This window comes from Ailuropoda melanoleuca, chromosome 13 (genome assembly GCF_002007445.2).
Source record: "Ailuropoda melanoleuca isolate Jingjing chromosome 13, ASM200744v2, whole genome shotgun sequence".
Classification (NCBI taxonomy): Eukaryota; Metazoa; Chordata; class Mammalia; order Carnivora; family Ursidae; genus Ailuropoda; species Ailuropoda melanoleuca.
Window position 1 is genome coordinate 10347453 of NC_048230.1, and position 17878 is coordinate 10365330.

General features: G+C 41.8%; 1 protein-coding gene across 5 annotated transcripts in view; it reads left to right on the top strand.

The window, feature by feature from the left end:
* The first annotated feature begins 14 nt into the window (after nucleotides 1-14).
* Nucleotides 15-17878, top strand: part of ACACA (acetyl-CoA carboxylase alpha) — a 277490-nt gene continuing 259626 nt past the window's right edge. For all 5 annotated transcript variants that reach the window (XM_019805579.2, XM_019805581.2, XM_019805580.2 and 2 more), the window contains exon 1: nucleotides 15-523. In XM_019805579.2, coding sequence (XP_019661138.1) covers nucleotides 486-523 — 38 coding nt within the window. In that variant the 5' untranslated portion in view covers nucleotides 15-485. The remainder of the gene's footprint in view (nucleotides 524-17878) is intronic.

The window sequence follows — 17878 nt, forward strand, 5'->3', positions numbered from 1 at the left end:
CGCCCCTCCCCGGCCCTCGCGGCCTCGCTGCAGCCGCCGCCCCCTCGGCCCGCGCCCCGGCCTCGCCGCGCGCTCGCCGCAGTCCTCCGGCAGAGGTCCGGGGGGATAGGGCGGACTGAGCAGCTTGCCTGACTCGAGTCCGGGCAGCAGTCCCTTTTGCGTGAGGCGCGTTGCCGGTCGCCAGAGGCTTGCCGGTGCGTGGCGCCGTTCGATCCGCTCCAGAGTGCGGTGAGGTGGAGCGGGCCGGTACCGTCCTGCTTTTGTGTTTCTAACATTCCCACTCCCCCCGCCCCTGTTGCCGCGAAGGCAGCTCAGGCCCTGCGGCTCTTGCAGTGCTGCTCGTGGATTAACCAGACTGAGTGGTGCGAGGGTAAACTGGGTACGTTTAATTCAGATGCTTCTGGAACGTCGAAATTCTCTTCTTTGGAAAGAACCATCCCCTCTTTGGGCTTCAGGGGCCCAGATTGAGGCGCAATGATGAGAGAATGTGGTGGTCCACTTTGATGTCAATCTTGAGGGCTAGGTATGTCCCAACATCTCTTATTACTACTACTAATTATGATAATAGCTACCATTTGTCGAGTATTTATTGCATGCCGGGCATTGTTACAAAGGAGGTGGCATCCATGGTGTCATTTAATCTTCAAAAACAACCTTATGAGGTAGGCACTATTATTATCCCCATTTTCCAGGTGAAGACATTTAGACTGGCTTATAAATAACTTGGGAACACATGGCTAGAAAGTGTTGGGAAGAGGATTCCAGCCGTGGTAATTTTCACCATTATGCCCTTACATCTATTTAGAAGTCTGTCTTTCATAAATTTGCCCAAACTCTCTTTAAATTCATTTGCATTTTCTGCTGGTGTGGCCTCTTGATTCATCTTTTAGTGTATGAATGCTACAAATTCGTTCTAAAAAATAATCAGAAAATTCGCACAAGCAAAAATTCACACCAGCTCCCACTGTGTTAAATAAACAGTTAACGTTTTGGTATACTCTTCCAGACATTTTCCTATGCTTCATGCCAATAGATACATTATAGTGTAGTTTTACATTTGACATATCCTGAATCTGTTTAGTCATTTAGTCAACAAATATTTAATGAGCAGACCCTGTTCTAGGTGCTGAGAACTCAGCAGCGAACACAACAGTCTCTGCCTCGTATAATAGTGGGGGAGATTGACACAATACACATATTGCTAAGTAATAGATAATGCCCAGTAATGTGGCAAGTTTTACGGGAAAAAAATAAGAATAAAGCCATAAGAGTGATGTAGGCATGGTCTTTGAGATGAGGTAGACAAGGAAGGCCTCTAATTGAAAGAACACATAAGCAGAAACCTCATCATTAAGGGAAGCAGCACGTGGATTTCCAGAGGGAAACTAAAAGAAGAGAAGCAGCAATTCTAATGGCCGAGATAGGGACTTGTTTGGCCTGTTGGATAGGAAGCAAGGAGACCAGTGCAGCACAGCAAATTGCAGAAATAAGTTGTGAAACAGGTAGAAACGAGATCATGCATCATCTTGTAAGCCATGGTTGGACTGGATTTTGGAGGGATGTGGTGGAGTACCTTGAGAGCAAAGGAGTAATCGGATTTTTTTTTTTTTTTGACTGAAGGAGACTTCTATTTAGGGTTTAACAATTTGGAAAACTTATTTTGCCAAGGAGTGTGGATTCGAATTTCATGTATTTTAGAGCAGTTTCTTTGCAGAGATGGCTCATGAAAGACTCCATGGTGTGTGGTGGGGGAGGTAGTCAGATTTATTTTTAAAAGATCACTCTGGCAGCTCTGTGGAGAATAAGATGGTAGAAACATTAAAGTGACTCCCTAAAGCATTAATTGTCCTTTTACGCAGTCATCGTTCAACAGTTTTATCAACCTTGGTGTTTCACCTACACCTTTACACCTCTGCAACCACTCACCTTCTCCACAAAGAGGATATCCTGTCAGACAGTTGAGGATTTATCTTCATGTCTTTGTCACCTAATCAGAAGTGTTTTTGAGACTGGGTAGGGCATATATCCAGATTTGGATGTCATGATTGTCAACAAATTGAATATGAGTCATCAATGTTGTACTGTTGAGGAAAAAAACAATCCCACATTAATACCGGGATCTATTCGTTAAAAATGTAGCATTCAAGCACCTGAAAATTACCCTTCTGCTTCAGTTGATGTTAGGCTCTCATTAGAATTCTAAGCCCCAATTTAGTCATTGTGTTTAAGAAAGATGTGGAGAAATTAGAATGCACAGTGAGAGCAAGGATAACACTGTTTAAGGCAATGCTTTTCTGGGTTTTTGCCTTCAGCAATGTAGTGGATAGTGGCATCAATTATAAGGCCAGCTACAGGAAGAACAGATTTGGAGAAGAAATTAAATGTTCTGTTTTGGATTTGTGTTTTGCAATCTGAATGGAAATGATGTTATTAGATATATATTAGAGCTCAGAGGAAAGGCCAGGACTAAAGTTGTATAACTGTATTAAAATTGTTTCTTTGGGTGTGTGTCTTCTTTAGACAGAGCTTGAGGACACACAGTATGTCTTTTCTTCTTTGTAACTTCTGTGCCCATAAGTGCATCCTGGACAGATATTTGTGAAATGAGCAAGTAAAGGCAAAGGTATGGATGAAGTCACTAAGGCAAAATGTGTAAAGTAAAAAGAGAACAGATTCCCTGCTTTCACTGGAGGTCCAAGTACCTGAACATGATTTATAAATAGGGTGACCAGAAAAGTCCCAATTTGCTCAGGACAGTCCTGGTTTACTCCTGTTGTCCCTTATAATTAGTAATATTGTCTCATTTCACTCTCAAAAATGTCTCAGTTTGGGGGCGCCTGGGTGGCTCAGTCAGTTAAGCATCCAACTCTGGATTTCGGCTCAGGTCACGATCTCAGGGTCTTGAGATCAAGCCCTGCACCGGGCTCCGTGCTAGGCATGGAGGCTGCTTAAGATTCTCTCTCTCGGGGCACCTGGGTGGCACAGCGGTTAAGCGTCTGCCTTCGGCTCAGGGCGTGATCCCGGCGTTATGGGATCGAGCCCCACATCAGGCTCCTCCGCTATGAGCCTGCTTCTTCCTCTCCCACTCCCCCTGCTTGTGTTCCCTCTCTCGCTGGCTGTCTCTATCTCTGTCGAATAAATAAATAAAATCTTAAAAAAAAAAAAAAAGATTCTCTCTCTCCCTCTGCCCCAACCCCCACCTCTCTCTGCCTCTCAAAAAAAGAAAGAAAAGAAAAGAAATGTCTCAGTTTGTACAATAAGTTATATGGGCAGTCTTCGTAGAAGGCCCTTCAAGAACTAGTGTCTTCTTATTTCTTTGTCAGCACTGCCCCATATTGTTCTTCATTCCCCCAGCCAGACAGAAGTACCTTACCTCCATTTCCCCTCATGCACTGTTACATCCACGCTTCCTTTGCCAAGGTACCTCCAATTCAACTTAGACATCACTTCCTCAGGAACATCCTTCCTGACCCCCCAGACTCTGGGTTAAGTAACTCTCCAGTATGCTTCCAGAGCACCTGGTACTTAACTTGTCATAGCAGAGATGACTAAGTGCCGCCTTTTCTACCCTCACTAAACATGTCTATAAAGGAACCTAAAAAACATCTTTTTAATATATATATCTATTTTAGAGAGGGAGAGAAAAGGGGGTAGGGAGAGGGAGAGAGAGAATCTTTAAAAAATTTTTCAAATTTATTCATTTGAGAGACAGTGAGTGGGAACATGAGCGGAGGGGAGAGGGAGAGGGAGAAGCAGACTCCCCACTGAGCAGGGAGCCCAACGTGGGGTTCAATCCCAGGGCCCTGAGATCACGACCTGAGCTGAAGGCAGATGCTTAACTAACTGAGCCACCCAGGCGCCCCTGGAGAGAGAGAATCTTAAACAGGCTCCACGTCCAGCACAGAGCCTGACATGGGGCTTGATCTCATGACCCTGAAATCATGACCTGAGCGGAAATCAAGAGTCAGATGCTTAACCAACTGAGTCCCCAGCACCCTTGAAAAAACATCTTAAGACAGAAATTTATATTAATAATGTCCCAGATCGGTTTATGTCGAATTAATATTTTTGAAGATTGACCTTCAGGACAAATTGGTATCACATTCTCCAAGCCCTCCCATTCATTTTTAAAAAATATTTATTTATTTATCTATCTATCTATTTATTTATTTTTAGAGAGAGCATGCTCAGGAGGCGGGGCAGAGAGGGAGGAAGAGGGAAGGAATCTCAAGCACACTCCCCGCAGAGTGCCAAGCTCGATGCGCGGCTCGAATCCACAACCCTGAGACCATGACCTGAGTGGAAATTAAGAGTCGGATGCCTAACTGACCGAGCCTCCCTGGTGCCCCAAGCCCTTCCACTCTTAACAGAGGAGGTTGGCCTTTGAACTTGAAACCCAGCAGGGAAAATTGTATCCTACTGCAAGGTCTATAATATAGCTGCCATTGACTGAGACCACAGTATCCCAACAGCTCCTCTTCAACTGTTAAGCTGCTATGTTTAGAATCAGAAATGTAGTTTCTGAACTTCCCTCCCTATGGAAATGATTCTCTATCATTTCTAGTTACTCACTTGTCCTGAGTGCTGAAAGTCTTTATAAACTTTATCTCATCTAATACTAATTTTTCTTCTAACTGAGGTGGTTCTTTGTAGTTTGGCATACAAACAGATAGAAAGTCTAAAAGTCTACTTTCTTCTGGGTTTCAGCCTCCTCTCCTTTAAGCTTTGAGGCATACCTAGTACATGTAAGTTAGCCGGAGATTTAGGTCCTAGAGCAGAGTCCTTAGCCAATTACTAGGGCTTTTCAAGGCAAGGGATCTTCCTGTGATGCACTCAGAAGTGAGGATTTCACCCCACAAAAGGTGAGAGCCTCAAGGATTACAGCTCTTAGCTTTCAGCTCTGTGAGTTCACACACACTAAGTCACTTTCCCAGAAGCGCAGGCCCCTCCGTGGCCCAGTGCAGGACTGGTACCAGCCGCCTCAGGCTCTGCTGCTGCCTTTTGCATCCGGGAGCATTGCCTTCCTCCTTTCTGCCCCCTTACTCCACCCTCCTTTATCTTTCTCTCTTTGTGACCACCCTGTTCAAAGGAGTAAAGGAAACCAATCCTTTCCTTTCCAGAAGGTTCCTAGACTGCTTATTTAACTTGATCCACCTCAACTATGACCAGTTGGTAGAGGCAAGGTGGAAGCACTCCTGCTAATCTATTTACAGAAATGTGAGGCCTATGTAGCCATTTCTCCACATAGTGGCATGTCTGGGTTGCTTCTGCCTTGAGGAAGAGGGCCCTAAAGATCTCAGAGGTGAACAAGAGGGGGGAAAAAGTTTTTTGCTAAAGGGCCTTGCTGCATCCTACATTAAAAATAAGGAACAATAAAGCTCAGAAAGGTAAAACCACTTGCCCAAAGTCATTTAGTGACTAGGTAGCACAGCCAGAATGAAAACCAGATCCGGCCAAATAAACTACCTTTGACTCTTTAAAACTGAAGAGTTAGCACATATCAGGATTTTCATAATGCCGTAGCCATTAAGCTGAGTGTCCGTGAATCCAGGCTTTTGCTACCCATCTCTTCTGCCTCTTCCTCACCATCCTGACTTCTTTTTAATCTGTACAAAGTACAAAATATCTGTCTCATGAGTCCCCAGGCTTTGGGTTGAATCCAAAAATTTAAGTGACCTAGGAATGTATTGTTGCTGAGTGACTTCTGTTTATCTGAAAAATTTAATTACAAAATTTACTACCCTTTACCACCTTCAAGTATTTAAGCAAGTTATCTTTCTGTGCCTTTTTTATCCTCATGTGTAAGATGAAAATTATAATACCTAATTCATTAGAGTTTTGTAAGGATATGACCATATATATAAAATACCTAGTTCATGGTGGGAGTCAAATAAATTATAATTGTAATTCTAATTCTAGAAGTGCTCCATAGGATGACCCTGGGAGTTGTTTAGAAGTTGTAGGAGGCTAGGTTGGTCAGTGCTCAACATTAGAATTTTTTCATTATTTGAATCATTTCTACGTACTAGAAACCTTTTTCCAGAGCACTGAGCAATTAAATAGAATTTCTTTTGCCGTTTGGTTCTTTAGCACCTTACTATACCTGAGTAAGGGAGTGTACTTTATCTCACAGGTCACAGAACAAATGCATAGTTGCAATCAAGGTTGGATAATCCAGCTTTACCTGTCGTGCAGAGCAAACTCCGGAGCTATGTCCCATTTACTTAATGTAAATAGTGAACAGACGTAGGCATTGTGAGCAATTAACTGTTGCTCTTGTTCCTTAGAGTACAGACTGTTCCTTAGAGTACAGAATGAGTACTTTACTATTATAATCAAATGAAACTTAGAACAAGGTTAATCTGATGCATATTTAATGATATATGTAATTGTTATTGTGCTGCATGATAATTAGGCCTTAAATGTTAAGCTGTTTCCATAAATGACTGTAATTGGTTGTTTTTACACAGAACACACTTTTTAGTGTTTGTCTGCTCACTTTATTAAATAATTTTCTAGAATCTGTAATCATGCCAAGGACAACAGTTTTCCCTGAGTCTTTACTGTTTAATCATGCATTCACACACACACAAACACACTTTCAAAATGACACAGCAGAGTTCTCATCCCAATTCGATATTAAAAATAGCTATTGCTCAAGGCTTTTTATATATATTTTCTCATTTTAGTCCTTAAAAACCCATTAAGGGAGGTGTTGTTACTCCCATTTTACTGATGCACAAACTGATGCTGAGAGAGTGTAAACAGGTAGCATAGTAGAGATTCAGACTTCTATCTCCAACTCCTAACCACTACTTTGTACAACCTCGGAAGTTGATGGATCCCAACCAAGATATGTAAAGATTTTTTAGGAAGTGGACTGGCTCCTGAGAAATACCAAATATGTATAGTATATCCAAAGGGAGAATGAGTCATCCTGAAAGAGGGAGGTGTTAGTAGTGGAAGGTTTGAAGCCTACAGAAGCTGACTTCCTGAGTGCCCATTCAAGAAGAGTCTTGGCCAATGAATTTCACACATAATCGCCCTGTTACAGGCTGTGATATTGTGGAGACACCATATCAGCCTAATGCCATCAAATACCTGAATTTTAGAATTAACCCCACTAATTCTGATTCCCTAAGAAAGAATCAGTATGGGAGTTAAACTAGTGTTTCTCAAGCTTTTTATCATTATTGTCAACCCTGAAGAGCCTTTTAGACGTTTTTTCCCCAAATTGCTTCCCCTAGTGAAGTTTTAATACTATAGATATGCCAGATAGATATTTGTTTATATACTATATGTCTACCTGTACTTTATATATAAAGAGAGTAAGATTTTTTTTGCTCCTCAAGAATTAGGTTTTTTTTTTCTTCCATGGGGAGTGCAAACAATTACGCATGAATAATGCAGCTTCCCATGCAGGCTTACCTTCAGGTTCAGGATATGCTAGTTATACAGAGAATAGTATTTTTTACTTATGACAATTATATTACTAGTTGTAAGTAATAAATTGATAAATTTACATATAAGCTTGGTTAGTGTGAATCTGGTCCTAAATAATGGGACCATTCTCCATGTGTGGAAAATTTGGGTTTCTAAGCCTGTAAAACAGCCTGAGGGGCCTTCTGGCAGACAGCCTACTAGTCTTCTACAGAACATATCTTTTTATTTGAAACTTCTAGAACATTCTTTTTTGTTTGTTTTTAAGATTTATTTATTTGTCAGAGAGAGAGAGAGCACAAGCACGGGGAGGGGGAGAAGCAGCCTCCCCGCTGAGGAGGGAGCCCAATGTGGGACTCAATCTTGACCCTGGGATCATGACCTGCGCTGAAGGCAGATGCTTAACCGACTGAGCCACCCAGGCGTCCCACTTCTAGAACATTCTTATGTCTTCATTCCTTTACCTTGTTAATATTATTTAGCCCTACTCTAGGACAAGGACTATGCCAGGTACTAGAGATTCAATGACTAATGAAATAGTCTCTGCTTTCAAAAAGATGCTCACTGTCCAGGGGCACCTGGGTGGCTCAGTTGGTCAAGCATCTGACTTCAGCTCAGGTCATGATCTTGGGGTCCTGGGATCGAGCCCGCAGCAGGTTCCACGCTCAGCAGGGAGTCTGCTCGTCCCTCTGCCCCTCCCCCTGCTCATGTGCTCACATTCTCTCTCTCTCTGAAAAAAACAAAACATTTTTTTTAAAAAAAGATCCTCACTGTCCAGTTGGGGAGACAGATATGCATGGAAATAATCACAATACAAGATAACATGTGGTTTTTTTTTTTTAAGATTTTATTTATTTATTTGACAGAGACAGAGACAGCCAGTGAGAGAGAGAACACAAGCAGGGAGAGTGGGAGAGGAAGAAGCAGGCTCATAGCAGAGGAGCCTGATGTGGGACTCGATCCCAGGACCCCGGGATCACGCCCTGGGCCAAAGGCAGACGCTGAACTGCTATGCCACCCAGGCGCCCCAAGATAACATGTGTTTTAACAGATGTATTAGATACACTAAGAGCTCCAAGAAGAGATTAGTCAATTGTAGGGAGAATTAAGGTGTAAGTCTCTGGAAGGTGATGAGTTAAGTCTTGGAGAAGGGTGGGAAGGAAATTCCAAGCAGAATTATTCAAAGGACAGAGGCATGAAATAGGGTGGCCAATTGGTCTGTATGATTGGAGTATAGGGAGCAAGAAAAGAGGGCCACTGTGCATGATGCCATATGGGTAGACAGAGGCCAGACCATAGTGGGTTTGACCCTTTACTCTCTCAGTGGCCATGGAGAGCCACTGAAGCATGAGTGTTATCATTCATCTGAGTTTTAGACCTTAATCTCCCCGGCAGTGATGTGGACTGAAAAGTAGCAAAATGAAAGGCAAGGGGGTTCAGCAGTCCCAAGTAAGAGATGATGAGAGCTTGAACTGGCACGATTGGAATGGGGATGAAGAAGAAAAAATGGATTCAAGGCGTTTACGAAGCAATTAATTAGGATGCCTGGGTGGCTCAATTGGTTAAGTGTCTGCCTTTGGCTCAGGTCATGATCCTGGGGTCCCAGGATCGAGTCCCGCATTGGGCTCCCTGCTCAGCAGGGAGTCTGCTTCTCCCTCTGATCCTCCCCCCCTCATGCTCTCTCTCTCTCTCTCAAATAAATAAATAAAATCTTTTTAAAAAAAAAAAAGCAATTAGGGAGAGAAAAGTGATAAATGGTAGAATTAAAAATGATTTTCCAATGTCAAGCATAGTTGACTAGATGGATAATGGTGCTACTCACCAAGAGAGAGAACATCAGGCAAAAAGCAGACCTGAAGGGGAAGGGGCAGGTTTTGTTCAGGATATGTTGAGTTTGAGGTGTCTGTAGGATGTACAGGTGACCTTCACTAGACAGATTCAAAAGCTAGGGGAAAGGTCTAGGTCAGATACACAGATTAGGGAGTTAGCACAAACAGGTGGAAATGTTGAAGCCACAGTCTGTCTCAGTCAGTAGAGCATGTGATTCTTGATCTTAGAGTCATAAGTTGGAGCCCCACGTTGGGTGTAGAGTGTATTTTTAAAAAAATTTTAGGGGTGACTGGGTGGCTCAGTCGGTTAACCTTCTGATTCTTGGTTTTGGCTCAGGTGATGAGTCGTGGCATCCAGGTCGTAGGATCAAGCCCCTGTGGGGCTCTGCTCTGAGCACAGAGTCTGCTTGTCCCTCTCCTTCCCCTTCTGCTTCTCCTCTCTCTCTCTAAAATAAGTAAAATCTTTTTAAAAATTTTTTAATCTTTAAAATAAAAATATTATAAGCCATAAACTATGTGTAGGGACAGTCAAACAAAGTTCTGATTTTTCCTATGGTGACCTCTGTGATTATATCTTCATCATTATTATTTTGCTGCCCCTGACTTGCTAGTGCCCTAAGTACATGTTTATTCACCTGCTCAGTAATCTAGCAATATAGCACTGAAAGTACATCAAAGAAAATGAGTTAGTCAGCAGTGCCAAACACTATGGAGAAGTCAAAGATAAACGTTAAAAAATGCTCATTGGAAAAAAGAAAAAGTACTAATTATACAAGCATATAACAATAGAATGTATAGAAGTAAACCAAAATAAGTACAGGAGCTTAGTATATAGTAAAGGTGGGCTACTCAGTAAATGGTGTGGACAATTGAATAACCATCTGGGAAAAAATAAGTGTCAATTTGTACCTCACACCAGGTTTAACCCCACTTTGATTAAATATTTAAATAAAAATATAAAAATTGAAAACAAAAGTGTCAGTTTGTACCTCACACCAGGATAAGCCCCAACTTGATTAAATATTTAAATAAAAATATAAAAATTGAAAACAAAATTTGACAGAACTCATTTAGAATCTTGGCACGGGGTAGGAAAATCTAATTATGATTCAGAATACAGAAGGTGTAAAAGCAGAGGTTAATAATTTGACTACACACAGCTCACAATTTCTGCCAAACAAACTAACACCTTAAGTGATGTCAAAACATAAGTGGCAAAATAGAAAAATGTTTGCAACTCATATCACAAAGGGCTAATCCTCCTAATAAAAAGAAGTAGATAAGGAAGAGGTCAACCAGTCAAGAGAAATATCAATTGAAGATGTAAATTGCCAGGGCTTATATGTAGTTGTTAAGAGAGTAGAGATTTTGAGTTCACCTACCTGCGTTGGAATCCTACCTCTGTCACTTACTAGCTCTGGGACCTTGTGCAAGTGGTCGATCCTCCATTTTCTTTTCATAATATGCAGATAATAATTGTAGTTCCTTCAGAAGGTTAAGTGAGGTGGGGCCCAGGCTGGTGACTCACGGTGAAAGAAGGGAGGACACAGGATGGGTTATAAATGTCTAGGATCGTGGCACCTGGGTGGCTCAGTCGGTTAGGCATCTACCTTTGTCTCAGGTCATGATCCCAGGGTCCTGGGATCAAGCTTGTGTGTTAGGCTCCCTGATCGGTGGGAGGGGGGCCTGCTTCTCCTTTCCCTCTGCCCTTCCCCCTGCTCATGCTCTCTTTCTCTCTCCCTCTCAAAATAAATAAATAAATAAAATAGTTAAAAAATAATTTAAAAAAATAAATTTCTAGGATCTGAGAACCTTCAAGGGAAGAGAGTTCGGGAAGAGAACCAACTCAGCCCCTATTTGTCTCACCTTTCAGGAAGGATTTATGGATTTAAGGATTTATGAAATCCCTACACATGTCAGACACAGTTCTAGAAGTAGGGACACAATGTAAGTAAACAGGCACGGTGCCGGCTCTCAACGTATCTCACCTCTATGAGAGAGGCTTCTATCAAATGCTACAGGAGAACAATGACAAACAGATGAATTCCGTGGAGGAAATTTACGCAATAAACCTGGTGGAGTTTGAGAGGTCAGGGAGGACTCCGTAACGGAGGTGGCTGTTGAGCCAATATCTGAAATATGAATAGGAGCTAAATAGGCAAAGAGTAGTGAAGGAGGGGGAAGGTGCGTTATGGGAGTGGAAACGGTGTTGGAGCCTCAGAGAACAGCATAGGCTCCGAGGCAAGAAAGAAGGAAACTGTTCCACTGTGGCCGAAGCTAGAGGAAGGGGAACGGGGAGGGGAGATGAGACTGGAGAAGGAGACAGGCTAGACTATTCAAGGCCTTAGCAGTCTTGTTAAGGATTTGGGGCTTCATCCTGATAGCAGTGGGAAGCCCCTGGGTGGTTTTTAGCAGAGGAGTAACATGATTAAATTTGCATGTTGAAAAGCTCATTCTGGCTGCAGTGTGGAGAACTGTGTACAGATTAAAGAGAAGCAAGAGAGCAAGTATGGGGAGATAGAGGCTCTTGTGATAGTTTAGGCCGGCGATATGCTCCTTAACCTACTTGTTTTCCTAATGTTACTTTAGCAGAAGACAAAGCCTTTGTTCTTACCTAACAGATGTGCATAAAATGTTAGCTGTTATTACTATCTACAGTTAGAGGACAAAGTTTTAAACTTCATCCACCAGGAAGAATGCGTAGGTGGAGGGAAAAGGATTTCATTGAGTATGTGAATCAGATTATTTCCTATCTGGATGGGAAGGAGGGAGCTGAAAGGGTAAACAGTGACATCGCAACGGAGAGAAAAGGAGGCCACGCTTCCCTAAAGGGATGTTGCTTTGGCACATGGACTCTCTATTCTGCCAAAGTTCATCTTCCCCGTGCTTAGACAAATAAAAATGTTGGGCAAAGGTACTTTATGGCTTACCCTTGAGAGCTCTGTGCTTTTTAGTGGAAAACAGGCCCAGGAGATTAGCTATCCCTGCATGTTGCAGTTCTCTTCAACACTACGGAGTCATCACAAATGCCTAGGAAAAAAATATCTAAATAAATCCTTCTGAAATTGAACCTGTGTGTTACTTAGCTGGTTAATTTCAGAATAAGACAATGGCAGATACTAGTAGCTTCATGAGACCTGCTTTTTTTTTTTTCTCTGCCGTCAAGAGTTGAATGGGGTTGGAACAATCTGAGGACCCAACTACCTTATTTTGTCATGGATGTGTTGACAAAGCAGAGTCCTCCAAGATGGGAGTCCTTCTAAGAAATCCTTCTAAGAAATACGTTTGGTTTTGTGGGAGTTTTAATCTGTCGAACAGCTTTTTAAATGCAGCCATGGAAGGCAAAGTCAAAACAAATTCTTGGAGCCAAATGGGATTCCCAGAGCTTCAGAGCCTGATGGTTGCTTTTTATGTATAAATGTGCATGTTGAGGAATAATATCTTAGAAATACACTTTGTAACATGTTTCACAGACAATTAGTATCCAAGAATATAGCCAAGAATACAGACTTCTATAACAGTAAATAGAGACTCACAGGGGCTCCTGGCTGGCATAGTTAGTAGAGCGTGAGACTCTCGATTTCGGGGTTGTGAGTTCAAGCCCCATGCTGGGTGTAGAGATTACTTAAAATTAAAAAAAAAAAAAAGGATTAATAACAACCCGAAAGAAAAAAGAGGAAAGGTTATAAGCAAGCAAAAAAAAACCTGAATGCAAATATGTGGAAGGATCCTCAGCCTCACTATTAAGCAGGAAAATATGCATAAGAACAACAGTGACACATTACTTCATAGAGATAAGATTGGCAAAAAATTTTAAGTCTGATTTTCAAGTTAGGGAGATAGTGGGATAATATTCTGCTGGTGGCAATGTATTTGGTACAACTGCTTTGGAAAACCATACGCAGTCTAGCAAAGTGGAAGATGTATGTAACCTACAACCCATGAATTCTACTGCTTATTAGATGTCCTAGACACAGACATGTCTGAGAAAATTCATTCTAATTATTATTATTTTTTAAAGTAGGCTCCATGTCCAGCGTGGAGCCCAACGCAAAGCTTGAACTCACGACCCTGAGATCAAGACCTGAGTTGAGATCAGGAGTCAGATGCTTAACTGATTGAGCCGCTCAGGCAGTACCCTTGCCCCCCCATCCCAGAAGATTCACTGTAGGAGAAATAAACTGCTATCTGGTATTATCATATGTACAATTTGTAAGTCTTCAAATTTAGTGTCTCTTCTGTTGAATGTTTGGTTCTTCTAGAGGGCAATAAGGACTTTATAGTATAGACTGCATTGTTTATTCTTCTTTTCCAGTACATTAGGGAGCAGTCATGACCTGAATAAATCCTTGGAGAGTCTTCCGGACATCATCTTATTCTGTGGAGACCATGACACTATACTTCTGAACATATCCTTCTCCATCCTATATTAAATTTCAGAAAACAGACTTAAAATAGGAAAGAATTTCGCTGTTATGAATGTCCTCTCCCCTTTGGGCCAATAATACGTATGGACTTCACATTTTATTTTTTTTTATTTTCATTTTTTTTTTTTAAGATTTTATTTATTTATTTGACAGAGATAGAGACAGCCAGCGAGAGAGGGAACACAAGCAGGGGGAGTGGGAGAGGAAGAAGCAGGCTCATAGCAGAAGAGCCTGATGGGGCTCGATCCCATAACGCTGGGATCATGCCCTGAGCCGAAGGCAGACGCTTAACCACTGTGCCACCCAGGCACCTCTGGACTTCACATTTTACATTTGCTTATTTTCATTTGTTTTTGCCCACTTTTTTCAGAGGATGAAGTTAGCAACTTCGGCCACTGGGTGGCGCAAATTCACAAGAGTCTGGTAAAAGTTTGTATATTCCAGCCCAAGGTCTACACTCTACCACACAAAGGAAGGTTAGTTAGAAAAAAAAAAAGGCTTTGGGGACCTGAAATGTAACCATAGACACGGATCCAAGTTCTCTAGGAATTCAGATTAAGGTAAATTTCTGGTATGAGATGACTGGTTAGTCAGGTCACTGAATAAGGAAAAGGAAAAGAAGGAAATAGGAAAGTGTTAGAATAAGGAACAGGAAGAGAAAGATGAAGGGATAAAGAAATATGAGAGAAAAAAGAATATAGGTCCAGAGAGATAAATTCAGGTGTTACCAACAGTTCCAGGATGACCTCTCATTGGTTTGTATGCTGGTAAGCAATAGCAGCTTTGATTTAAAGTAAAGGTTACCTTATTTTCTTCCAGGAAGTCAGTTATGCTGCCGGCAGCTATCCATTTAGGGAGTGACATTATCAGCATATGTTTTGAGTGTCTTCTGTGCACACGGTGCTTTGTCAGATTCAGAGTAATAGAGGCATATACAAATTAACACAGCAACTTCAGGCTTCAAGCATGAGAACTAGGCTGTGTACCGGACAACTCAGGGCAGCATGTGTGAACTCCAGAAGTAGAATCCTGAGAGCAGAGGATCCGAGGGTGAGGCGAGGAGGGGTCATAAGACTGTCAGCCTGTCCAAGGCAAAGAAAAAGGAAGGGTTCCTAGCTCCTAGCCATAAGTACATATAGCCACACTTCCTTGGGAAGTGGCTATTTCTGGACATAAACACAGGAAAAGTGCTTTGGGTCAGAATCTGCTGAACACTGCTCAAAGAGGCTCTAAAATAAGAAGGGTTGGGATAGAGGATGATTAGGATAGAACCATGCTTAAGTCCCTGTCTGATTAGTAACCCAGAAAAAGAGGGATGTGGGTGTCCTGCTCAGGCCTTTCAGAGGTACAGGGAGTCCTAGGTATATAATCTTTTTGAATCTTTTGAATCTTTTGAATCATAGGTATATAAATGAATCACAGGTTAAAAATAAAGAAATGGCAAAACAAAATATAAAACTGTTGTATATTTTAAGTCTTTATGTTGAAGAAAGTTATGCTTGTAACACACAATGGCAACTATTAATGTGATTCAGCAATACCTTTAAAAAAGTTTAAATTGAAGGGTTCCTGTGAATGTGCCTTTTCTGTCCTAAGCAATTAACCCACCTTAATCGTTGGGCCTATCAGAAAGTTTTGGGGTAACTTAAGCCCTTCAAAAGATAGAATGACTTCCAGGCTTCTCAACTCTTAAGACTTGAAAAAAATGCACAACTTAATACTTGTGCCAACTAGGGGCACCTGGCTGGCTCAGTCGGTAGAGCATGTGACTCTTTTTTTTTTTTTTTAAAGATTTTATTTATTTATTTGACAGAGAGAGACAGCCAGCGAGAGAGGGAACACAAGCAGGGGAGTGGGAGAGGAAGAAGCAGGCTCATAGCGGAGGAGCCTGACGTGGGGCTCGATCCTAGAACGCCGGGATCACGCCCTGAGCCGAAGGCAGACGCTTAACCGCTCTGCTGCCCAGGCGCCCCAGAGCATGTGACTCTTAATCTCACATGATTTTGAGCCCCATGTTGGGTATAGAGATTACTTAAAAAATAAAGAAAAATTTAGGGGTGCTTGGCTGGCTCAGTCAGTAGAGCATGTGACTCTTGATCTTGGGGCTGTGAGCATGCTGCCCTCTTGCCCATGTTGGGCATAGAAATTACTTAAAAATTTTTTTTAAAAATCTAAAAAAATAAAAAAAAATTACTTGTGCTAACTGGAAACACAGTAATAATGTATTAGCCAAAAAAAAAAAGGACAGATTTAAAATGGTGTGGAGAATATGATGTTATTTGTGAAACGTATCTTTATATGTATGTATATGTATTTATGATGTCTGTAAAGAGATACATCAAAGTATTGACACTGGTTATCTTTGGGAGGGGGGATTAGGTATAATTTCTTGTTTTTTCGTTTATTCTTTACAGGATAAACAGCAGATGTTGTTTCTTAACCTGTTCCTTTCAACATCCAGCATTTCCTAAAAATTGTTACAATGAGAATCTCCTTTAATAATCAAAAAACAAAGTATGCTAACTTAATAAGAATGAATTTGCAATCGAAGTCTTGCTGGCTTGTCACTTCCCGAAGGAGTAATTGGCACTCCTTAGAAACTGTTTTATCGAGTTGAGGCTATAGCTGAGTCTAGTGGTGACAGGGAGAACTGTGCCTTGCTGTGAAGGGATCTGCAGACTAAAAGTTCACATCCCAAACTCCACAGGAGAGTTCTCCCTTCCCTTCTGCTGTCTCTCCCGTCTCTCAGTTTTCAAAGATCCCTACTGGTACGAGAATATGGGATTCAAAACTGTTAACTAATTAGAGAGTCAGAAAATCCTCAGAGGACCCTCGCTCTGTCAGAGGAAACAAATTGTCCAAAAAACAAAATACACAATTTTGATTCCATCAGTGAATTTCTCTAAAGTCGGTAAAAATGTTACCCAAATTATGCTCTTGCAGAAGATTTAAGACATGTAAACTTTGCCACAGTTTTCGTCTCCTGGGGAACCTCATGTTTCTGGATGAAAGGACATTCTGTGGTGGGTGAGGCTGGGAAGAGTGGGGATGAATGTAGGCATCAGTCCTAGACTAAGAGCTTCTAAGTATAGAAGTTTTTAATCATCCTACCTAGTGGTCTTGGGAAGGAGCAAGTTGTTTTTTTTTTTTTTTCCTCCCCCTATCTCATGGTTAGACTGAGCCACAGATGGCAGGATAAACTGGAGGCGGTGTTGTGAATCAGTGTGGGGTGCAAATAATATACTCATTGATCCAAATGGCAGCCCCAGTGCACTGTACTCTCTACCTCCTGTATTTTCAAAACTGTCATCTTCCGTGCTTTGTATCTGTTTCATCTCTTCCAGGCTCAGCTTGAATAATAAATCAGGGCTTGGAGTGAGATATTTTCCCCTGTTGGTATAGTTTTAAGAATCACTTTTTTGGACAGTACCTGAAGTGAATGAGAGAAGGATACAATCCATAGGTGGTTTTTACAAGAGAACCAAGAAAACAGAATTACTTAGTGACAATGACAGCTTGCCAAAAAGAAATGGAATGGTTTCAAGACTCATACTAGAAGCAGGACAACAGTCTTATCCCTCCTGCCATTCCCTTTTCTTAACCCCTGTTCCCTTCACCATCCATTGTTTCTGCTTCCTAGACAAACTCTTACTTGAGCAGGTCAGACTTGACTCAGAGCTATGCCTTTGTAAGAAAAATCAGCATCAACATTTTGCTCTGGAATCCTTGTTCAAAATGTATGCAGCTCAGCATTGTGGTTTAGGATGTAATGTCAGGCCCACTTGAAGAGTTGTGGATTATCAGGAGACCTCATATGTGTCCTATTCATATGCAGTCCCTAAACCCCTTGGGGATGACTTAGAAGAACGAATTCTGGAATGCTTAGGGTCATGTTCCCCTCACCAGTGTGTGGTTAGCTCATGTAGGGCAGAGGCTAAATCATAAAACCCTATGAACATCAGCCTGGGAAGACAGGGATCCCCACCCTAAGCCAGTTGAGAGCCAGTGAGCATGAAACCAGCTGTGAGGATAACAGAGGAGTTGGTGAACTGTGCTACACTAGTGGCTGCCTTGCCACTTGGAGGCTGTGTTTAAACCTTTTGTCAAAGAGAGCAATGGGTCCATTCATAGTGCTCAGAGGGAAGGCTTTTTGTTCTCATTTGATGGGATGAAAAGTTACCC